Below are 21,591 nucleotides of genomic sequence, written 5' to 3'. Positions count from 1 at the left end.
ACCACCTTGTACTCTGCGTCACCACCTTGTGGTCTCTGTGTCCAATTTGTACCCTTTATGTTATTTCTTGAAGGTCACCCCATATCCCAGGTTCCTGACTTCTTCTCACCGTGTGGACCAGGGATTGTGGCTGAGGTAGGTTCACTCCGTAGAATAAGCTGCCGTCCTGAGTAAAACCACAGATATCAATGATTTGCACCACATGACAAACTCATCATGGCGGCATCGATACAGACAATATTTTCTCCTATAATGAACTTTCTTCAATGGGATGAAGAGAACTTTTTATAGTCAAAGAATTTAAACCACAAACTAAAGAAAGACGTGATAAGAAGGGAGAAGACATTTTATTAAAGAATTATTTACATCTCTGTGATATCAACCATAGGAATCTGATGGCGTAAAACACGGACGACTCAGCGGGGTACATCTATATCACCCCTGTAATCGCATCCTCCTCACATCACCTAAATATATGGAAACCTGCGACATCAGAAGCTCCGAGCCCTAGGTTTACTCACTGTACAGGTATAGCAGAGCCGAACATATCGCTCCAGCGTCAGACCAGTTAAGACAACCCTTCACTTTAGATAGTTTGGGCTGCGGACAACTAGATAATCACTGTGCACCACTGATCATCAGGGGGCTCCGTAAATGAAGACCACTGCCTCTATTAGATCCTGCACCAGTAAGGGGTCGTTTTAGCTGTACATTTATCTGCAATTCCAAGGAAATCATCATGACTGGCCTTACTAACTCAGCTCTGCTATACATGATTGCCTGGGACAAGGTAATGTGAGAAACACCCTGAGTACTCAGTATTCATCATCACCGGATTACTAAATAACTTACGGTAAGACTGTCGATATTAATGAGATTAATGATTATTTCGTCTTTCTTATCTGTAATTAGGAGGTGAATATCAGAGGAGGGGCATGGAGAAAGACTGTGGAGGAGGAGTGCCGAGGAGGACTGGGCAGGAGGACTGGGGAGGAGGAGTGCAGAGGAGGACTGGGGAGGAGGAGTGCAGAGGAGGACTGGGGAGGAGGAGCGCAGAGGAGGACTGGGGAGGAGGAGCGCCGAGGAGGACTGGGGAGGAGGAGCGCCGAGGAGGACTGGGGAGGAGGAGTGCCGAGGAGGACTGGGGAGGAGGAGTGCAGAGGAGGACTGGGGAGGAGGACTGGGGAGGAGGACTGGGGAGGAGGAGCGCTGAGGAGGACTGGGGAGGAGGAGTGCAGAGGAGGACTGGGGAGGAGTAGTGCTGAGGAGGACTGGGGAGGAGCGCCGAGGAGGACTGGGGAGGAGGAGTGCAGAGGAGGACTGGGCAGGAGGACTGGGGAGGAGGACTGGGGAGGAGGAGCGCTGAGGAGGACTGGGGAGGAGGAGTGCAGAGGAGGACTGGGGAGGAGGAGTGCCGAGGAGGACTGGGGAGGAGAAGTGCTGAGGAGGACTGGGGAGGAGTAGTGCTGAGGAGGAGCGCAGAGGAAGAGCGCAGATGAGAAGTGCAGAGAAGGGTGCAAGGAGGAGTACAGAGGGCAAGTTTTAAGGAGTGTGGAGGAGGAGAGTGGAGGAGTCCAGAGGAGAACTGCTGTGGAGTAAGAGAGCGGAGGACAAGTGCAGAGGAGAACTGTGGAGGAGGAGCACAAAGGAGAATAGCAGACGAGGAGAATAGACGAAGAGTAAGGAAGATGAATGTTGGAGAGGGCTGTGGAGGAGGAGTGTTGAGGAGAAGCTCAGAGGAGGAGCCCAGAGGAGGAGGACAATTAGAGGAGGACAAGAGCACAGTGAAGAAGTGCAGAAGAGGAGTGCAAGGAGTGCAGAGAAGAAGTTCAGAGTAAGAAAGATGAATGTTGGAGAGGGCTGTGGAGGAAGAATGTTGAGGAGAAGCTCTGAGGAGGAGCCCAGAGGAGGAGGAGGTTAGAGGAGGACAAGAGCACAATGGAGAAGTGCAGAAGAGGAGTGCAAGGAGTGTAGTGAACAAGTTCAGAGGAGGTGTAAGAAAGATGAATGTGGGAGAGGACTGTGGAGGAGATGCACCAAGGAGAAGTGCAGAGGAGAACTGTGAAGGAGGAGTGCAGAGAAGAAACTTAGTGTAGGAGTAAGGAGGAGTGTGGGGCAGGAATGTGGAGAAGGAGCATGGAGGAGAAATGTAGAAGAGGAGTAAAGAGGAGGAGTATGGGGGAGGACAGTGGAGGAGGAGCAGTGGTCTGCCACACTACGAGGTGAATAAGGCATGGTGGTATGGCACACTGGGCAGTGGATAAGATGAGGTGGTCTGGCACACTGGGCAGTGGATAAGGCACGGCAGTCTGGCACACTGGGCAGTGGACAAGGCATGGTGGTCTGGTACACTATGCAGAGGATAAGGTGTGGTCGTCTGGCACACTGGGCAATGTATAAAGCATGGTGGTTTGGCACACTGGGCAGTGGATAAGGCATAGTGGTCTGGCACACTGGGCAGTGGATAAGATGAGGTGGTCTGGCACACTGGGCAGTGGACAAGGCATGGTGGTCTGGTACACTATGCAGAGGATAAGGTGTGGTCGTCTGGCACACTGGGCAATGTATAAAGCACAGTGGTTTGGCACACTGGGCAGTGGATAAGGCGTGGTAGTCTGGCACACTGGGCAATGGATAAGGCAAGGTGGTTTGGCACACTGGGCAGTGGATAAGGCGTGGTAGTCTGGCACACTGGGCAATGGATAAGGCGTGGTAGTCTGGCACACTGGGCAATGGATAAGGCAAGGTGGTCTGGCACACTGGGCAGTGGATAAGGTGTGGTGGTATGGCACACTGAGCAGTGGATAAGGCGTGGTGGTCTGGCACACTGCTCAGTGGATAAGGCACAGTGGTCTGCCACACTGGGCAGTGGATAAGGTGTGGTGGTATGGCACACTGGGCAGTGGATAAGGCGTGGTGGTATGGCACACTGGGCAGTGGATAAGGCGTGGTGTTATGGCACACTGGGCAGTGGATAAGGCGCGGTGGTCTGCCACATTGGGCAGTGGATAAGGCATGGTGGTAAGGCATACTGGGCAGTGGATAAGGCGCAGTGTTCTGGAACACTGGGCAGTGGATAAGGCGTGGTGGTATGACACACTGGGCAGTGGATAAGGCGTGGTGGTATGACACACTGGGCAGTGGATAAAGCGCAGTGGTCTGGCACACTGGGTAGTGGATAAGGCGTGGTGGTATGACACACTGGGCAGTGGATAAGGCGCAGTGGTCTGGCACACTGGGCAGTGGATAAGGCGTGGTGGTATGACACACTGGGCAGTGGATAAGGCGCAGTGGTCTGGCACACTGGGCAGTGGATAAGGCGTGGTGGTATGGAACACTGGGCAGTGGATAAGGCGCAGTGGTCTGGCACACTGGGCAGTGGATAAGGTGTTGTGGTATGACACACTGGGCAGTGGATAAGGCGTGGTGGTATGACACACTGGGCAGTGGATAAAGCGCAGTGGTCTGGCACACTGGGTAGTGGATAAGGCGCAGTGGTCTGGCACACTGGGCAGTGGATAAGGCGTGGTGGTATGACACACTGGGCAGTGGATAAGGCGTGGTGGTATGACACACTGGGCTGTGGATAAAGCGCTGTGGTCTGGCACATTAGGCAGTGGATAAGGCGCAGTGGTCTGGCACACTGGGCAGTGGGATAAGGCGTGGTGGTATGACACACTGGGCAGTGGATAAGGCATGGTGGTTTGACACACTGGGCAGTGGGATAAGGCGCGGTGGTCTGGCACACTGGGCAGTGGATAAGGCGTGGTGGTCTGGCACACTGGGCAGTGGATAAGGTGTGGTTGTCTGGCACACTGGGCAGTGGATAAAGCGCTGTGGTCTGGCACACTAGGCAGTGGATAAGGCGCAGTGGTCTGGCACACTGGGCAGTGGAATAAGGTGTGGTGGTATGACACACTGGGCAGTGGATAAGGCGCTGTGGTCTGGCACACTGGGCAGTGGATAAGGCATGGTGGTATGACACACTGGGCAGTGGGATAAGGCGCGGTGGTCTGGCACACTGGGCAGTGGATAAGGCGCGGTGGTCTGGCACACTGGGCAGTGGATAAGGCGTGGTGGTCTGGCACACTGGGCAGTGGGATAAGGCGTGGTGGTCTGGCACACTGGGCAGTGGGATAAGGTGTGGTGGTCTGGCACACTGGGCAGTGGGATAAGGTGTGGTGGTATGGCACACCGGGCAGTGGATAAGGCGCGGTGGTATGGCACACTGGGCAGTGGATAAGGCGCGGTGGTCTGGCACACTGGGCAGTGGATAAGGCGTGGTGGTCTGGCACACTGGGCAGTGGGATAAGGCGTGGTGGTCTGGCACACTGGGCAGTGGGATAAGGTGTGGTGGTCTGGCACACTGGGCAGTGGGATAAGGTGTGGTGGTATGGCACACCGGGCAGTGGATAAGGCGCGGTGGTCTAGTAGTTTGCTGTTCAGAGACTATCTATACAGTGCAGTGGTTTTTTACCAGCACCTGAATCTTTATACATGTTACATGTGGACGTCCATGAGATAAGACCCGTCCATACTGAAATGTCAGTCTGTCTGTGAGGAGGATATATAAGGAATATCCTACAAAGTGCATCCAGTTCCAGGATGACCGGTGTGCATTCACTATCTGGATCTCACGAGGCATTGTGTAATACTTCATTCCTCCTGTGGAGGCGCTGCAGGAGAGCAGAACACTGCTGATTACTAGGGGTCCAGCAAGGGGACAATTTGCAATCAGCTTAACAGACCCTTCGGTCAATTTAAAGAAGCAGCGTTGCAGTGTAAACAATGGAGATAAAGCTGCGCCCTCAACCTCTGTGTAAGGGACGTAAGGGATGAAGCATGCTGACAGTGTGTACAGTGCATTACACATTTGACTCCGGGTCAGACAGGGGCTCCTTGGGTCCACCAAATTATTTAGGTTTCCTCCTATCATCATTTAACTTTAACAGGTTTTATTTGCACATTATTGGCTTCAAAGGCAGCACCAAATGTCTTGCCTCCTGGACCTTCTCTGTAAGCCTCCATGTGCCGTCTCTTCCATCGGTCCCCACGCTTACAGACATTTGGTTTGGTGGGTTACAGATAGAAAGGACTATGACTGAGGGTCAGACTACACAGGGCTTCTCTGTAGTCTGTTACCATGGAGAAGTAAAGCTCTGCACAGGGGTTGTAGACGCAGGACAATTGAATTTTAGTCAAGATTATTTGCTAAGTTTTTTTCTGCTTTTCTTTTCTTTAGGTACATTGGGGTAATGACGATCAAAACCATATAAATACATAATCTCAGGCCTTTTAAAGGGCATTTCCACCGGAGGCACTATAAATGCCTGAGAGGAGCGGGTCCCACCTCTGAGACCCCCACCTGTCTCTAGAGCTGGGTCTCCAGCCACATTCTGTTGCATCGAGGCTCCGTTTAGTGCAAAATCCACTCTACAGATGAGAACTTCCACATTCAGCTATTTTTTTGGGGGGTTCAGCGCTTTCTTATCTAATATTTCCTTGTCTAATTTCTCATATACAAAATTTAAATCACCTAAAACAGTTCTCGGGGGACGGAAGAGGACACTGGGCCTGTAGGAGAGGACACCACTCATGGTCGGCACCGAGGACCTCGTGTTAACAGGTCTCTCCCTTAAGGAACTTAAAATCCATTTCCAGGACTATAACAAGTGAACAGGGCCTCATACAGGTGTGTTCTGAGAAGGTTAAAAAGGTAAGATTTCCAATTGGTGCCAAGAAGCAAAGGTCGCTGAAGCTGTCATTCATTAATCTGGGGCAGGATAGGCCTCACAACGGCAGGACCATATATGAAGGCACCTTCTGAGACAATAGCTATAAACCCCATCCAGACGAGTCATGATGGATCATAAATATTCCTGGCAGAGAAGAAAACGCTCCAGTCCCTCCTCGAGTTTCACAACTATTAGTAACCAGGTTACATGTCTCTGGTGATGATCAGGAGTAGTCCAGCATTAATAAGTCCCTGAAGCAGAGAGATCCTAGTGCAGAGTGTACAGAGGTGAATCGTTGCTACCTGTGCACATGAGGTGGGCATCCGAGGGGTGGTCAGTGACGTACATTGGAGATGGTTTATCATGACTGGGATGTGTTGCAGGAAATGGGATTGGGATTTCCCCAGGGACTGGGATGTGCGGTGGGATCTTGGTTCAAAATGTCCACCGTGATTGGGATGTGCAGTGGGATTCAGGCTTGGGATGTCCATTATAACTGGGATGTGCGGTGGGATCCCAGATCAGGATGTCTATCGACACTGGGATGTGCGGTGGGATCCAGGCTTGGGATGTCCATTGTGACTGGGATGTGCGGTGGGATTGGAGATTGGGATGTCTACCATGACTGGGATGTGTGGTGGGACCCGGGCTCAGGATGTCCACTGTGACTGGTATCTGTTGTGGGATCTGGGGATTATCTTTTGGATGCATTTTTCACATCACTATATACAGTTTCCTGCGGTATTGTCGGCGCCACGGACTTGGTGGAGGATTTGTTCTGGAAATTGATTGCAGCGTATTTTAATTCATCCTGAAAAGAAAAGATACAATGTCAGAAAAAAATCTCTCTCACGACTAGTTCTCTACGAGGCTCATCACACTAGCTGCTCCGAACCACGTGGAGATACCGTCCACGCTGCAAGAGCAACCGACCACTTAATCAGATAACACCTCATAAAATATGGGAGCTCTCTGACTAGGGAGATTCAGACTTAAAGAGGCTCTGTCATCTGGATCAACCCTATAAAACAGACATACTGCCTGGTGGGGCTCATCATGCTGATTAAAACAATACCTTTCTCTAGTCTGTACGATAAACAGCTGCAGAGAAATATGCAAATTAGCTATTGGAGGCTGAGTCATCTGAGCACTGATTTATAAGGCTACTTTCTCACTAGCGTTCGGGTGTCCGCTCGTGAGCTCCGTTTGAAGGCTCTCACAAGCGGACCCGAACGCTTCTGTCCAGCCCCAATGCATTCTGAGTGGACGCGGATCCGCTCAGAATGCATCAGTCTGGCGGCGTTCAGCCTCCGCTCCGCTCAGCAGTGTCCGCCTGGCCGTGTGGAGGCGTGCGGATCCGTCCAGACTTACAATGTAAGTCAATGGGGACGGATCCGTTTGAAGATGACACACTATGGCTCAATCTTCAAACGGATCCGTCCCCCATTGACTTTCGGATCCGTCCCCCATTGACTGAGGCTAATTTCACACTTAGACATTTTTTGACAATATAATGCAGACGGATCCGCTCGAACGCTAGTGTGAAAGTAGCCTTACACTCCTCTGTGCTATGCGCACTCCCCCTCCCCTTGATTGACAGGGCTAGACATGCTGAGGGCAGAGCTGTGTCCTAGCATCTACATATCATATACACTATGTACTATAGCTTCACCACACTGAGATCTGATCAGAAAGCTCATCTACATATCACTGCTTTATTCACAGGCACAATATATGATTATACAGACACCAGTAATATGTGTTATCTTATAAGTACAGGAAAGACATGTTGAGGGCAGAGCTGTGTGCTAGCATCTACATATCATATACTCCATGTACTATAGCTTTACCACACTGAGATCTGCTCAGAAAGCTCATCTACATATCACTGCTTTATTCACAGGCACAATATATGATTATACAGACACCAGTAATATGTGTTATCTTATAAGTATAGGAAAGACATGCTAAGGGCAGAGCTGTGTGCTAGCATCTACATATCATATACACTATGTACTATAGCTTCACCACACTGAGATCTGCTCAGAAAGCTCATCTACATATCACTGCTTTATTCACAGACACAATATATGATTATACAGACACCAGTAATATGTGTTATCTTAGAAGTATAGGAAAGACATGCTGAGGGCAGAGCTGTGTCCGATCATCTACATATCATATACACTATGTACTATAGCTTCACCACACTGAGATCTGCTCAGAAAGCTCATCTACATATCACTGCTTTATTCACAGACACAATGTATGATTATACAGACACCAGTAATATGTGTTATCTTATAAGTACAGGAAAGACATGCTAAGGGCAGAGCTGTGTCCTAGCATCTGCATATCATATACACTATGTACTATAGCTTCACCACACTGAGATCTGCTCAGAAAGCTCATCTACATATCACTGCTTTATTCACAGACACAATATGTGATTATACAGACACCAGTAATATGTGTTATCTTAGAAGTATAGGAAAGACATGCTGAGGGCAGAGCTGTGTGCTAGCATCTACATATCATATACTCCATGTACTATAGCTTTACCACACTGAGATCTGCTCAGAAAGCTCATCTACCTATCACTGCTTTATTCACAGACACAATATATGATTATACAGACACCAGTAATATCTGTTATCTTATAAGTATAGTAAAGACATGCTGAGGGCAGAGCTGTGTCCTAGCATCTACATATCATATACTCTATGTACTATAGCTTCACCACACTGAGATCTGCTCAGAAAGCTCATCTACCTATCACTGCTTTATTCACAGACACAATATATGATTATACAGACACCAGTAATATGTGTTATCTTATAAGTACAGGAAAGACATGCTAAGGGCTAGCATCTGCATATCATATACACTATGTACTATAGCTTCACCACACTGAGATCTGCTCAGAAAGCTCATCTACATATCACTGCTTTATTCACAGACACAATATATGATTATACAGACACCAGTAATATGTGTTATCTTATAAGTATAGTAAAGACATGCTGAGGGCAGAGCTGTGTCCTAGCATCTACATATCATATACTATATGTACTATAGCTTCACCACACTGACATCTGCTCAGAAAAGCTCATCTACATATCACTGCTTTATTCACAGGCACAATATATAATTATACAGACACCAGTAATATGTAATATCTTATAATTAAAGAAAATACATGCTGAGGGTAGAGCTGTGTGCTAGCATCTACATATCATATACTCCATGTACTATAGCTTTACCACACTGAGATCTGCTCAGAAAGCTCATCTACCTATCACTGCTTTATTCACAGACACAATATATGATTATACAGACACCAGTAATATCTGTTATCTTATAAGTATAGTAAAGACATGCTGAGGGCAGAGCTGTGTCCTAGCATCTACATATCATATACTCTATGTACTATAGCTTCACCACACTGACATCTGCTCAGAAAAGCTCATCTACATATCACTGCTTTATTCACAGGCACAATATATAATTATACAGACACCAGTAATATGTAATATCTTATAATTAAAGAAAATACATGCTGAGGGTAGAGCTGTGTGCTAGCATCTGCATATCATATACACTATGTACTATAGCTTTACCAAACTGAGATCTGCTCAGAAAGCTCATCTACATATCACTGCTTTATTCACAGACACAATATATGATTATACAGACACCAGTAATATGTGTTATCTTATAAGTATAGGAAATACATGCTAAGGGCAGAGCTGTGTCCTAGCATCTACATATCATATACACTATGTACTATAGCTTCACCACACTGAGATCTGCTCAAAAAGCTCATCTACATATCACAGCTGTATTCACAGACACAATATATAATTATACAGACACCAGTAATATGTGTGTTATCTTATAAGTATAGGAAAGACATGCTGAGGGCAGAGCAGTGTCCTTGCATCTACATATCATATACACTATGTACTATAGCTTCACCACACTTAGATCTGCCCAGAAAGCTAATCTACATATCATATACACTATGTACTATAGCTCCACCACACTGAGATCTGCCAGAAAGCTAATCTACATATCATATACACTATGTACTATAGCTTCACCACACTGAGATCTGCTCAGAAAGCTCATCTACATATCACTGCTGTATTCACAGACACAATATATGATTATACAGACACCAGTAATATGTGTTATCTTATAAGTACAGGAAAGACATGCTAAGGGCAGAGCTGTGTGCTAGCATCTACATATCATATACTCCATGTACTATAGCTTTACCACACTGAGATCTGCTCAGAAAGCTCATCTACCTATCACTGCTTTATTCACAGACACAATATATGATTATACAGACACCAGTAATATGTGTTATCTTAGAAGTATAGGAAAGACATGCTGAGGGCAGAGCTGTGTGCTAGCATCTACATATCATATACTCCATGTACTATAGCTTTACCACACTGAGATCTGCTCAGAAAGCTCATCTACATATCACTGCTTTATTCACAGACACAATATATGATTATACAGACACCAGTAATATGTGTTATCTTATAAGTACAGGAAAGACATGCTAAGGCCAGAGCTGTGTGCTAGCATCTGCATATCATATACACTATGTACTATAGCATTACCACACTGAGATCTGCTCAGAAAGCTCATCTGCATATCACTGCTTTATTCACAGACACAATATATGATTATACAGACACCAGTAATATGTGTTATCTTAGAAGTATAGGAAAGACATGCTGAGGGCAGAGCTGTGTGCTAGCATCTGCATATAATATACACTATGTACTATAGCTTTACCACACTGAGATCTGCTCAGAAAGCTCATCTACCTATCACTGCTTTATTCACAGACACAATATATGATTATACAGACACCAGTAATATGTGTTATCTTATAAGTATAGTAAAGACATGCTGAGGGCAGAGCTGTGTCCTAGCATCTACATATCATATACTCTATGTACTATAGCTCCACCACACTGACATCTGCTCAGAAAGCTCATCTACATATCACTGCTTTATTCACAGGCACAATATATAATTATACAGACACCAGTAATATGTAATATCTTATAATTATAGAAAATACATGCTGAGGGTAGAGCTGTGTGCTAGCATCTGCATATCATATACACTATGTACTATAGCTTCACCACACTGAGATCTGCTCAAAAAGCTCATCTACATATCACAGCTGTATTCACAGACACAATATATAATTATACATACACCAGCAATATGTGTGTTATCTTATAAGTATAGGAAAGACATGCTGAGGGCAGAGCAGTGTCCTAGCATCTACGTATCATATACACTATGTACTATAGCTCCACCACACTGAGATCTGCTCAGAAAGATAATCTACATATCACTGCTTTATTCACAGGCACAATGTATGATTATACAGACACCAGTAATATGTGTTATCTTAGAAGTATAGGAAAGACGCGTCAATTTTGACGTAAATTTGTTTTCCCTTAGTCCTAACAGCAGCACAAGTGGGGTATTTGCCCCTGTGAAGCTGGTCAGGACAGGCGGAATTTTAATGAAAAAAATTTCTGCCTAAGTATCCTAATTAACAATTAGCTAATTAAGCCCCTACCCCATATAACCCGGCCCCAACTGGACGGGGTTGCTTTATAACAAGTAAATGACAAAAAAATCATACAAGGGGAGGGAAATTTGTGTGCTGCTGTTAGAACTAGGGGAAAACAAATTTACGTCAAAATTGACGCTTCCCTTACGTCCTAACCAGCAGCACAAGTGGGGAAGTAGCAAGAACCTCACCCAAATTGGGAGGGCTCCCTACTCCCCTCTCAGGAGAGGGCGGCACTTAAAACGGATTGTCCAAAGGCCATTCCCTCCGTCTGTCTAGACTCTAGACGGTAATGTGAAATGAAGGTGTTCAGAGAACTCCAAGAGGCGGCTGCGCAAATCTGATCCAGGGGAATCAGTTTCTTCTCCGCATAAGAGGTGGATACAGCCCTGGTAGAATGGGCGGAGACGAAGGAAGGAGGCGTCAAATCTTGGGACAGAAAGGCCAGACGGATTGCCTCTTTAATCCACCTACTCAGAGTGGGTTTTGAGGCCTTCAGGCCCCTGTTTTTCCCTGCATAGGTCAGAAGGAGGTTTTCTGATCTTCTAAATTCGCCTGTTCTGTCCAAATATATTCTAAGACCTCTTGAAATGTCCAATGTACGGAGCCTTTCCTCCTCGGGAGAAGTTGCAGCCGGTGAAAAGGTGGGCAGACATATTGTCTGATTAATATTAGAAAAAGTGGGAACCTTTGGTAAAAAGGTTGGTAAAAACCTTAACAGGACCTTGTCCTGAAGGATTTTTAAATAGGGCTCAGAAGCCCCCAGAGCCTGAAGTTCCCCAACTCTCTTAGCTGATGTGATAGCCAGTAGGAATGTGATTTTTAGGGATAGGAACCTCAAGTCCACTTCATTCAAAGGCTCAAAAGGGGGGACACATAACCCTTTTAGAACCACCGATAAGTCCCACTGTGGGATTGGTCTCAGGACTCTGGGTTTAAGTCTTTCGGCTCCCTTCAGGAACCTCTTGATTAGGGGGTCCTGAGAAATCGGTCTGCCAAGGCATGCCGATAAGGCAGAGACGTGAGCTCTGAGAGTAGATGGGCTTAGACCCTTGTCTAGACCATCCTGTAGGAATTGTAGAATAGCGGAGAGAGGAGGGTCTGAGGCAACTACCTCTCTGTTATTGCACCATTGCAGGAATATTCTGTAGATTCTGGAATACTTCTTGCTTGTAGATTCCGCTCTGGAGTGAGAGATTGTTCTCAGGACCTCCACAGATAACCCTCTAGCTTCTAGAAGGGACCTGTCAATCTCCAGGCTGTCAGATTGAGTCTCCTCAGATCTAGACAGGGACCTGTGTCCTGATACACAAGGTCCTGTATTAGGGGAAGTCTCCAATAATTGCCCTGACTCATCTTCATGAGCTGGGTGAACCAAGACCTCTTTGGCCAGAATGGCATGATGGCAACCACCGAGGTCTGGTCTTGCTTGATCTTCATCAATACCCTCGGTATCATGGAAATTGGAGGGAAGATGTATGCCAGCCTGAACCTCCATGTTATGGACAGAGCGTCTATCGCTACCGGGTTGTCCTCCCTGTAAAGGGAACAGAACCTGCTCACCTTGGCGTTCAATCGGGTAGCCATCAGGTCGATTTCCGGCGTGCCCCACCGCTGGACAATCATAGAGAAGATGTTCTCGTTCAGGGACCACTCCCCTGGAACTGGTAGACCCCGACTCAGGCGATCTGCCAGTACATTGAGATCCCCTCTGATATGGACTGCCATTAGGTGGGATAGATTGATCTCTGCCCAAGAAAGAATAGAACCCGCCTCCCTCAGGAGGGTTAGGGACTTCGTCCCTCCCTGTCTGTTTAAGTAGGCGACCACAGAAGTGTTGTCTGTTCGGACTCTCACCGCCTGACCGCGGATGAGAGGAGCAAAATGAAGGAGGGCTAGTTTGACCGCTCTCAGCTCTCTCCAGTTGGATGAGAGTATTTTCTCCTGGGGATTCCAAGTACCCTGTACTGGATTGTCCTCCAGATGGGCCCCCCAGCCCAGCAGAGAAGCGTCCGTGGTCAAGGTGATCCAACGAGGTTGGATCAGAGACCTCCCATCCTTTAGGTTCCTCCACCACTTGAGCGAGGAACGGACTTCTACCGACAGGGAGTGCAACCTGTCTAGGTCTTTGGGCTTGCGAGTCCAAGCTGCTAAGACCTCCTCCTGAAGAGGGCGTAAGTGCCATAAGGCCCACGGAACTGCCTCTGCAGATGCTGACATGTGGCCTAACATCCTCATAAGAACCCTTATGGAGACTCGTCTGGGTGGTATAAGAGACTGTGCGGCTTTTATTACTTTGTCCCTCCTTTGAGGGGACAGGTATAGGGTCATCAGTTGTGAATTGATCACAAAGCCCAAGAACGTTCTCGTGGTTGACGGGACTAAGTGTGACTTGTCCCAATTTATCAACCACCCCAGACCCTGGAGAATCTGGAGAGCTTGTTGAAGCTGACTCTGCAGGACGTCTGCGTTTGCGGCTTTTAAAAGCCAATCGTCCAGGTACGGTACGACTTCTAGCCCAAGGAGCCTTAAATGGGCGACCACAGGAGCCACTACCTTTGTGAAGGTGTGCGGAGCTGAGGATATGCCGAAGGGCAATACAGCAAACTGGTAGTGCTTCACTACCCCTTGCAAGGCCACAGCAACTCTGAGATATTTCCTGTGTGCTGGGCAGATGGGAACATGAAGGTAAGCATCCTTCAGGTCTATGGTTACCATCATATCTCCTGGGTTCAGGATGTTTAAGACAGAGCGAATGGTCTCCATCCGGAAACGCTTCTTCTTGATGGAGCGATTTAAATAACGTAAATCGATGATCATCCGCCAGTCTCCTGACGGTTTTGGCACCAAAAAGATGGGGGAATAAACCCCCTGCCGCCGTTCGCGAGGAGGAACCTCCTCTAATGCTCCTTTCCGTATATACTGGAGGACCGAGTCTTCCAGGATTAAGTGTTTGTCGGGTGCTAAGGTCCTTGTTAGGACGAATTTGTCCCGAGGAAGGGAAATAAAATCTATTGTGTACCCTGACGCTATCACCTGTAGCACCCAAGGGTCTGGAATTTTTTGCACCCAAAAATCTTTGAATAGACTCAAACGTCCACCGACTGGGGGACTGAAAACTGTACCTTCCTCTGGGACAACAGGGGGGAGGGGAGGGGGGTTGACGGCCTGTGGAGAGTCATAGATCAGGCTTGCGGTTCCCGCGACCGCGACCCCTACCTCTCTTATTATTTTCAGAACGCCTCTGGGTTCTGTCTCCCCCCTGAAATCTTCCTCCTCCTCTACCCCTTCCTGGGCGCAGGAGTAACCAACAGCAGAAGTCAGTTGAGCTCAGAAAACTGAGAGCAACATTGACCTGCCTCACACAGGTGCCTTAAATAGCACAAGGGGGAGGAGCTTACCGTCACTCCCCCAGCCAGGGGGTGGAATCCTGGTTAGAAGGTAAGTTTTTAATAAATATACGCTATTCTCCTCATTTTGCCCTCTATTGGTGCCCCAGCAACCGGGGGCACTAATTTAAGCATATTATCTTGAGCTGAAAGCGCTGAACACAGCGCTGAAGCCGGAGCCGCGGACCGGAAGTGACGAGTGTGACGCACTTCCGGTACACGCGCGATGACGGCGGAGCGAAGCGACTGCTTCGGCGGCACACGTGGAGGGAGGCAGGGAGCCAACCGGCGCCATCTCCCCCCTGTAACACATCAGATCCCTGCAGCAGCAGGACATCCAGAAGATGGAGTTTCACCAGAGGCACCCAAGGTAGGCGGAGACAGGCTCCCCTGTAGGATACCTAGGAAAAGAAAAAAAGGCAGAATTAAAGAACATGATAACCATCTTATAACATTATGGTCAATACTGGGAGACTCCAGTAAGGAGTCTAGCCTGTCCTGGAGTCCACAGGACAATAAAAAAGCAACCCCGTCCAGTTGGGGCCGGGTTATATGGGGTAGGGGCTTAATTAGCTAATTGTTAATTAGGATACTTAGGCAGAAATTTTTTTCATTAAAATTCCGCCTGTCCTGACCAGCTTCACAGGGGCAAATACCCCACTTGTGCTGCTGGTTAGGACGTAAGGGAAATGCTGAGGGCAGAGCTGTGTGCTAGCATCTACATATCATATACACTATGTACTACAGCTTCACCACACTGACATCTGCTCAGAAAGCTCATCTACATATCACTGCTGTATTCACAGACAGCTCTGTCCTCAGCATGTTTTTCCTATACTTATAACACATATTACTGGTGTCTGTATAATCGTACAATATTATAATTCACTTCTAAAACGGATATGAATTATAGCACAGCTCATGACCGGCACAGATTAGGGCCAGAAGATGCGTCCACTTCCTGCGAGGCCTGGGTCCATCAGAGGCCAGACACCTTCTATCTACAGATGATAGGTCATGGCCTGCGCTGGTCACCTCCAATAATCTCTCACAGGTTGTGGGACAGAACTTACCTTATCATCAGCGGGGTTGGTGGACATTGTGGTTTCTGCTACACCTGGAAAAAATAAAACATTTCCTCTGTGACGCAGTGTAAAGGACTGTAGAAGACGCCAGCGCTCTGCAGCTACAGTCCTGTGACCCCCGGGCTCTTCCCGGTGAGGCTCGCACATGGCGGGTTAGTTCTGGAATGTCAGTAAAGTCCAGAACGATGAGACGTGAACTGACCGCGTCCGACCACAGCGTAATATCCCTGCAGCACACTCGAGGCTGGACGTGGTGGTCACACCTGCAGCACGCCCCTTCTCTTGTAGAAGCCGAACACGTTTCTCAGCAGATTTCATTCATTATAAGACAAAGAGGTAAGTCCGCAGACGACTCGCTCCGATTTCAAGGCCTGAGCCTTACGGTGGATTTACGCACAGCAGATTCACTGAAGAGATTTCCATGTTTGGCAGAAAATGCATAGATTCCTACAAGCTCCATTCAGATGAAAGTCACAAATACCTGCAGCAGATCTGCCGCATGTGAATTGGCGCTACAAGTAATAGAGAATAATATCGGCAATCACCCCAAGCACGTGCCCTTATTCAGGCGGCCTCTTTGTTCTCCCCTCCCCCTTTATTTCTGTTAGGGCAGGTTCACATCACCGTTATGGATTCCATTTTTGTTTTTTTTTCGTTATAACGGAAAATAACGGAATCCATAAGGCGGAAGTCAAAACGGAAACCTTTAAGAGGCGTTCCGTTTTGAGCCGCCATAATAGAAGTCTATGGGAATCATAATAGAGCCATCTGGTTTCCTGTCGACAGGACTTGTTTTTCCGTCTTGTATAACGGGAACCAGACGGATAGATTTCAGTAGGTGTCATGTAATACTACATTCCTCCTGTGGTGGCGCTGCCGGGAAGTGAACCACTTACTGCCAGGTTCCTTCACCCCCCAGTTGATCGCTGGAGGTTCCACAGCAGGACTCTCTATTAATCTTATTTCCGAGGGGCTCTTCTAGTAAAAAGTATCTATCCTAAGGGGACATTATAGTCCTGGCCTCAGGGTTCTGCTCTTCTCAGTCCACAGCCAGGTACATGTACAGTGACCCAGTGGGTCACTGCTAATAAGGGTTAATATGTAATATGGTATTTTTCTGCTATTCTATGCCTTTACGGGCCGCTGCACATGGTGTCATTCATGTTAATCTGCAGCTTCTCACATGGGAGACTCTAAGTCTGGTTCGGCCTGACCTTGGACTCACCTCCATTTTCCTTGTTGAGTGCTACCTCTGCATATTGTATGGTATCTGCAGAATAAATACAGATTATTAGTCAGAAGAGCAGATACCTCCTTGTAGACCCATCCCAACCTGTACACAATCATTCCTGAACGTCTGTGTCAAGCAGTGAGGCCAAAGCCATGTTCGCACATGAGAAGAAGAGCCACCAACATCAGAACTGGAGATCAGCCGAAATCCATAACATCTGGGATCGTATAGCGGGGATGTTTCGGATAACTGGATCTGCCTCCTCCAACATGGGGTCATAAGTGTGAGGTCTACCTTGGTGAGCCCACCGTGGCTTCACCTCAGGGTTGCCCTTGAGGCGAGACGCATTATGGCGGCGCTGTGTGACCACTCTCCAGGTGATTTACTCAATGTCTTGGACCTCTTCAGCTTTGGTAGTGACAGATAGGGATGAGCGAACTCGAACTGTATAGTTCGGGTTCGTACCGAATTTTGGGGTGTCCGTGACACGGACCCGAACCCGGACATTTTCGTAAAAGTCCGGGTTCGGGTTCGGTGTTCGTCGCTTTCTTCGCGCTTTTGTGACGCTTTCTTGGCGCTTTTTGAAAGGCTGCAAAGCAGCCAATCAACAAGCGTCATACTACTTGCCCCAAGAGGCCATCACAGCCATGCCTACTATTGGCATGGCTGTGATTGGCCAGAGCACCATGTGACCCAGCCTCTATTTAAGCTGGAGTCACATAGCGCCGCCCGTCACTCTGCTCTGATTAGCGTAGGGAGAGGTTGCGGCTGCGACAGTAGGGCGAGATTAGGCAGATTAACTCCTCCAAAGGACTTGATTAACTGATCGATCTGCAGCTGTGGATCATTGAGCTGCTGATCCTCAATTGCTCACTGTTTTTAGGCTGCACAGACCGTTTGTCAGTCTCATTTTTCTGGGGTGATCGGCGGCCATTTTGTGTCTTGTGGTGCGCCAGCACAAGCTGCGACCAAGTGCATTTAACCCTCAATGGTGTGGTTGTTTTTTGGCTAAAGCCTACATCAGGGTGAAGCTGTCACACCAAGTGCATTTAACCAGCAATAGTCTGTTCATTTTTTGGCCATATACAAAATCAGGGGCAAGCTGCGCCTGTCACCAAGTGCATTTAACCCTCAATGGTGTGGTTGTTTTTTGGCTAAAGCCTACATCAGGGTGAAGCTGTCACACCAAGTGCATTTAACCAGCAATAGTCTGTTCATTTTTTGGCCATATACAAAATCAGGGGCAAGCTGCGCCTGTCACCAAGTGCATTTAACCCTCAATGGTGTGGTTGTTTTTTGGCTAAAGCCTACATCAGGGTGAAGCTGTCACACCAAGTGCATTTAACCAGCAATAGTCTGTTCATTTTTTGGCCATATACAAAATCAGGGGCAAGCTGCGCCTGTCACCAAGTGCATTTAACCCTCAATGGTGTGGTTGTTTTTTGGCTAAAGCCTACATCAGGGTGAAGCTGTCACACCAAGTGCATTTAACCAGCAATAGTCTGTTCATTTTTTGGCCATATCCCAGTCTAATTCTGTCACTAAATCCATACCGGTCACCCAGCGCCTAAATACTAGGCCTCAAATTTATATCCAGCTAAATCTGTCCCTAGTGCTGTAGCTGGGCGAGTTATTTAGTGTCCGTTCAAGCACATTTCTTGTTCTGGGTTGAAATACAATTCTCAATTTAGCAATTTCATAATTTAGTGGTTCCTGCTATATCAGAGCTCTTTGAAATCTATCCCAAAAAGGGTATATAATATTGAAGGTGCACATAGGGTCATTCAGAGTAACTTCACACACACCCGCTACTGTGTATTTCCAAGTCTAATTCTGTCACTAAATCCATACCGGTGACCCAGCGCCTAAATACTAGGCCTCAAATTTAATTCCCTCTAAATCTCTCGTTACCCACCGCTGTACTGTTGTTGCTGGGCAAGATATTTAGTGTCCGTCAAAGCACATTTTTTGTTCTGGGTTGAAGTACAATTCCCAATTTAGCAATTTCATAATTTAGTGGTTTCTGCTATATCAGAGCTATTTGAAATCTATCCCTAAAAGGGTATATAATATTGAAGGTGCACATAGGGTCATTCAGAATAACTTCACACACACCCGCTACTGTGTATTTCCAAGTCTAATTCTGTCACTAAACCCATACCTGTCACCCAGCGCCTAAATACTAGGCCTCAAATTTAAATCCCTCTAAATCTCTCGTTACCGTTGTCCTGTTGTTGCTGGGCAAGATATTTAGTGCCCGTCAAAGCACATTTTTTGTTCTGGGTTGAAGTACAATTCCCAATTTAGCAATTTCATAATTTAGTGGTTCCTGCTATATCAGAGCTATTTGAAATCTATCCCAAAAAGGGTATATAATATTGAAGGTGCACATAGGGTCATTCAGAATAACTTCACACACACGCTTCTGTGCATTTCCAAGTCTAATTCTGTCACTAAATCCATACCGGTGACCCAGCGCCTAAATACTAGGCCTCAAATTTAATTCCCTCTAAATCTCTCGTTACCACCGCTGTACTGTTGTTGCTGGGCAAGATATTTAGTGTCCGTCAAAGCACATTTTTTGTTCTGGGTTGAAGTACAATTCCCAATTTAGCAATTTCATAATTTAGTGGTTTCTGCTATATCAGAGCTATTTGAAATCTATCCCTAAAAGGGTATATAATATTGAAGGTGCACATAGGGTCATTCAGAATAACTTCACACACACGCTTCTGTGCATTTCCAAGTCTAATTCTGTCACTAAATCCATACCGGTCACCCAGCGCCTAAATACTAGGCCTCAAATTTATATCCCGCTGAATTTGAATACAATACATTGGGCCAAATAATATATTTGTTGTTGTGGTGAACCATAACAATGAGAAAAACATCTAGTAAGGGACGCGGACGTGGACATGGTCGTGGTGGTGTTAGTGGACCCTCTGGTGCTGGGAGAGGACGTGGCCGTTCTGCCACATCCACACGTCCTAGTGTACCAACTACCTCAGGTCCCAGTAGCCGCCAGAATTTACAGCGATATATGGTGGGGCCCAATGCCGTTCTAAGGATGGTAAGGCCTGAGCAGGTACAGGCATTAGTCAATTGGGTGGCCGACAGTGGATCCAGCACGTTCACATTATCTCCCACCCAGTCTTCTGCAGAAAGCGCACAGATGGCGCCTGAAAACCAACCCCATCAGTCTGTCACATCACCCCCATGCATACCAGGGAAACTGTCTCAGCCTCAAGTTATGCAGCAGTCTCTTATGCTGTTTGAAGACTCCGCTGGCAGGGTTTCCCAAGGGCATCCACCTAGCCCTTCCCCAGCGGTGAAAGACATAGAATGCACTGACGCACAACCACTTATGTTTCCTGATGATGAGGACATGGGAATACCACCTCAGCATGTCTCTGATGATGACGAAACACAGGTGCCAACTGCTGCGTCTTTCTGCAGTGTGCAGACTGAACAGGAGGTCAGGGATCAAGACTGGGTGGAAGACGATGCAGGGGACGATGAGGTCCTAGACCCCACATGGAATGAAGGTCGTGCCACTGACTTTCACAGTTCGGAGGAAGAGGCAGTGGTGAGACCGAGCCAACAGCGTAGCAAAAGAGGGAGCAGTGGGCAAAAGCAGAACACCCGCCGCCAAGAGACTCCGCCTGCTACTGACCGCCGCCATCTGGGACCGAGCACCCCAAAGGCAGCTTCAAGGAGTTCCCTGGCATGGCACTTCTTCAAACAATGTGCTGACGACAAGACCCGAGTGGTTTGCACGCTGTGCCATCAGAGCCTGAAGCGAGGCATTAACGTTCTGAACCTGAGCACAACCTGCATGACCAGGCACCTGCATGCAAAGCATGAACTGCAGTGGAGTAAACACCTTAAAACCAAGGAAGTCACTCAGGCTCCCCCTGCTACCTCTTCTGCTGCTGCCGCCTCGGCCTATTCTGCTGCTGCCGCCTCGGCCTCTTCCTCCGCCTCTGGAGGAACGTTGGCACCTGCCGCCCAGCAAACAGGGGATGTACCACCAACACCACCACCACCACCTCCGTCACCAAGCGTCTCAACCATGTCACACGCCAGCGTTCAGCTCTCCATCTCACAAACATTTGATAGAAAGCGTAAATTCCCACCTAGCCACCCTCGATCCCTGGCCCTGAATGCCAGCATTTCTAAACTACTGGCCTATGAAATGCTGTCATTTAGGCTGGTGGACACAGACAGCTTCAAACAGCTCATGTCGCTTGCTGTCCCACAGTATGTTGTTCCCAGCCGGCACTACTTCTCCAAGAGAGCCGTGCCTTCCCTGCACAACCAAGTATCCGATAAAATCAAGTGTGCACTGCGCAACGCCATCTGTAGCAAGGTCCACCTAACCACAGATACGTGGACCAGTAAGCACGGCCAGGGACGCTATATCTCCCTAACTGCACACTGGGTAAATGTAGTGGCAGCTGGGCCCCAGGCGGAGAGCTGTTTGGCGCACGTCCTGCCGCCGCCAAGGATCGCAGGGCAACATTCTTTGCCTCCTGTT

General features: G+C 47.7%; 2 protein-coding genes across 3 annotated transcripts in view; both read right to left on the bottom strand.

Moving 5' to 3' along the window:
- Positions 1-328: 328 nt before the first annotated feature.
- LOC122926265 (proline-rich protein 36-like) lies at positions 329-5,066 on the bottom strand. Its single transcript, XM_044277640.1, has 3 exons — positions 5,001-5,066; positions 1,347-2,215; positions 329-998 (listed from the first exon to the last, which is right to left on the bottom strand). Exons 1-3 carry the CDS (start codon positions 5,064-5,066, stop codon positions 923-925), a joined length of 1,011 nt encoding a protein of 336 aa, XP_044133575.1. The 3' UTR covers positions 329-922.
- Positions 2,207-21,591, bottom strand: part of LOC122928917 (carcinoembryonic antigen-related cell adhesion molecule 1-like) — a 204,978-nt gene continuing 185,593 nt past the window's right edge. Inside the window, exons 11-13 of one of the 2 annotated variants that reach the window (XM_044282234.1) lie at positions 17,049-17,093; positions 15,812-15,855; positions 2,207-6,546 (exon numbers count right to left, since the gene is read on the bottom strand). In XM_044282234.1, coding sequence (XP_044138169.1) covers positions 6,430-6,546; positions 15,812-15,855; positions 17,049-17,093 — 206 coding nt within the window. In that variant the 3' untranslated portion in view covers positions 2,207-6,429. The remainder of the gene's footprint in view (positions 6,547-15,811; positions 15,856-17,048; positions 17,094-21,591) is intronic. The other variant, XR_006387936.1, reaches the window with a different exon arrangement.

This window comes from Bufo gargarizans, chromosome 2 (assembly GCF_014858855.1).
Source record: "Bufo gargarizans isolate SCDJY-AF-19 chromosome 2, ASM1485885v1, whole genome shotgun sequence".
In the NCBI taxonomy this organism is placed as follows: Eukaryota; Metazoa; Chordata; class Amphibia; order Anura; family Bufonidae; genus Bufo; species Bufo gargarizans.
The sequence above is the reverse complement of the archived record's forward strand: the minus strand, read 5'-3'. Positions and strand labels throughout refer to the sequence as shown.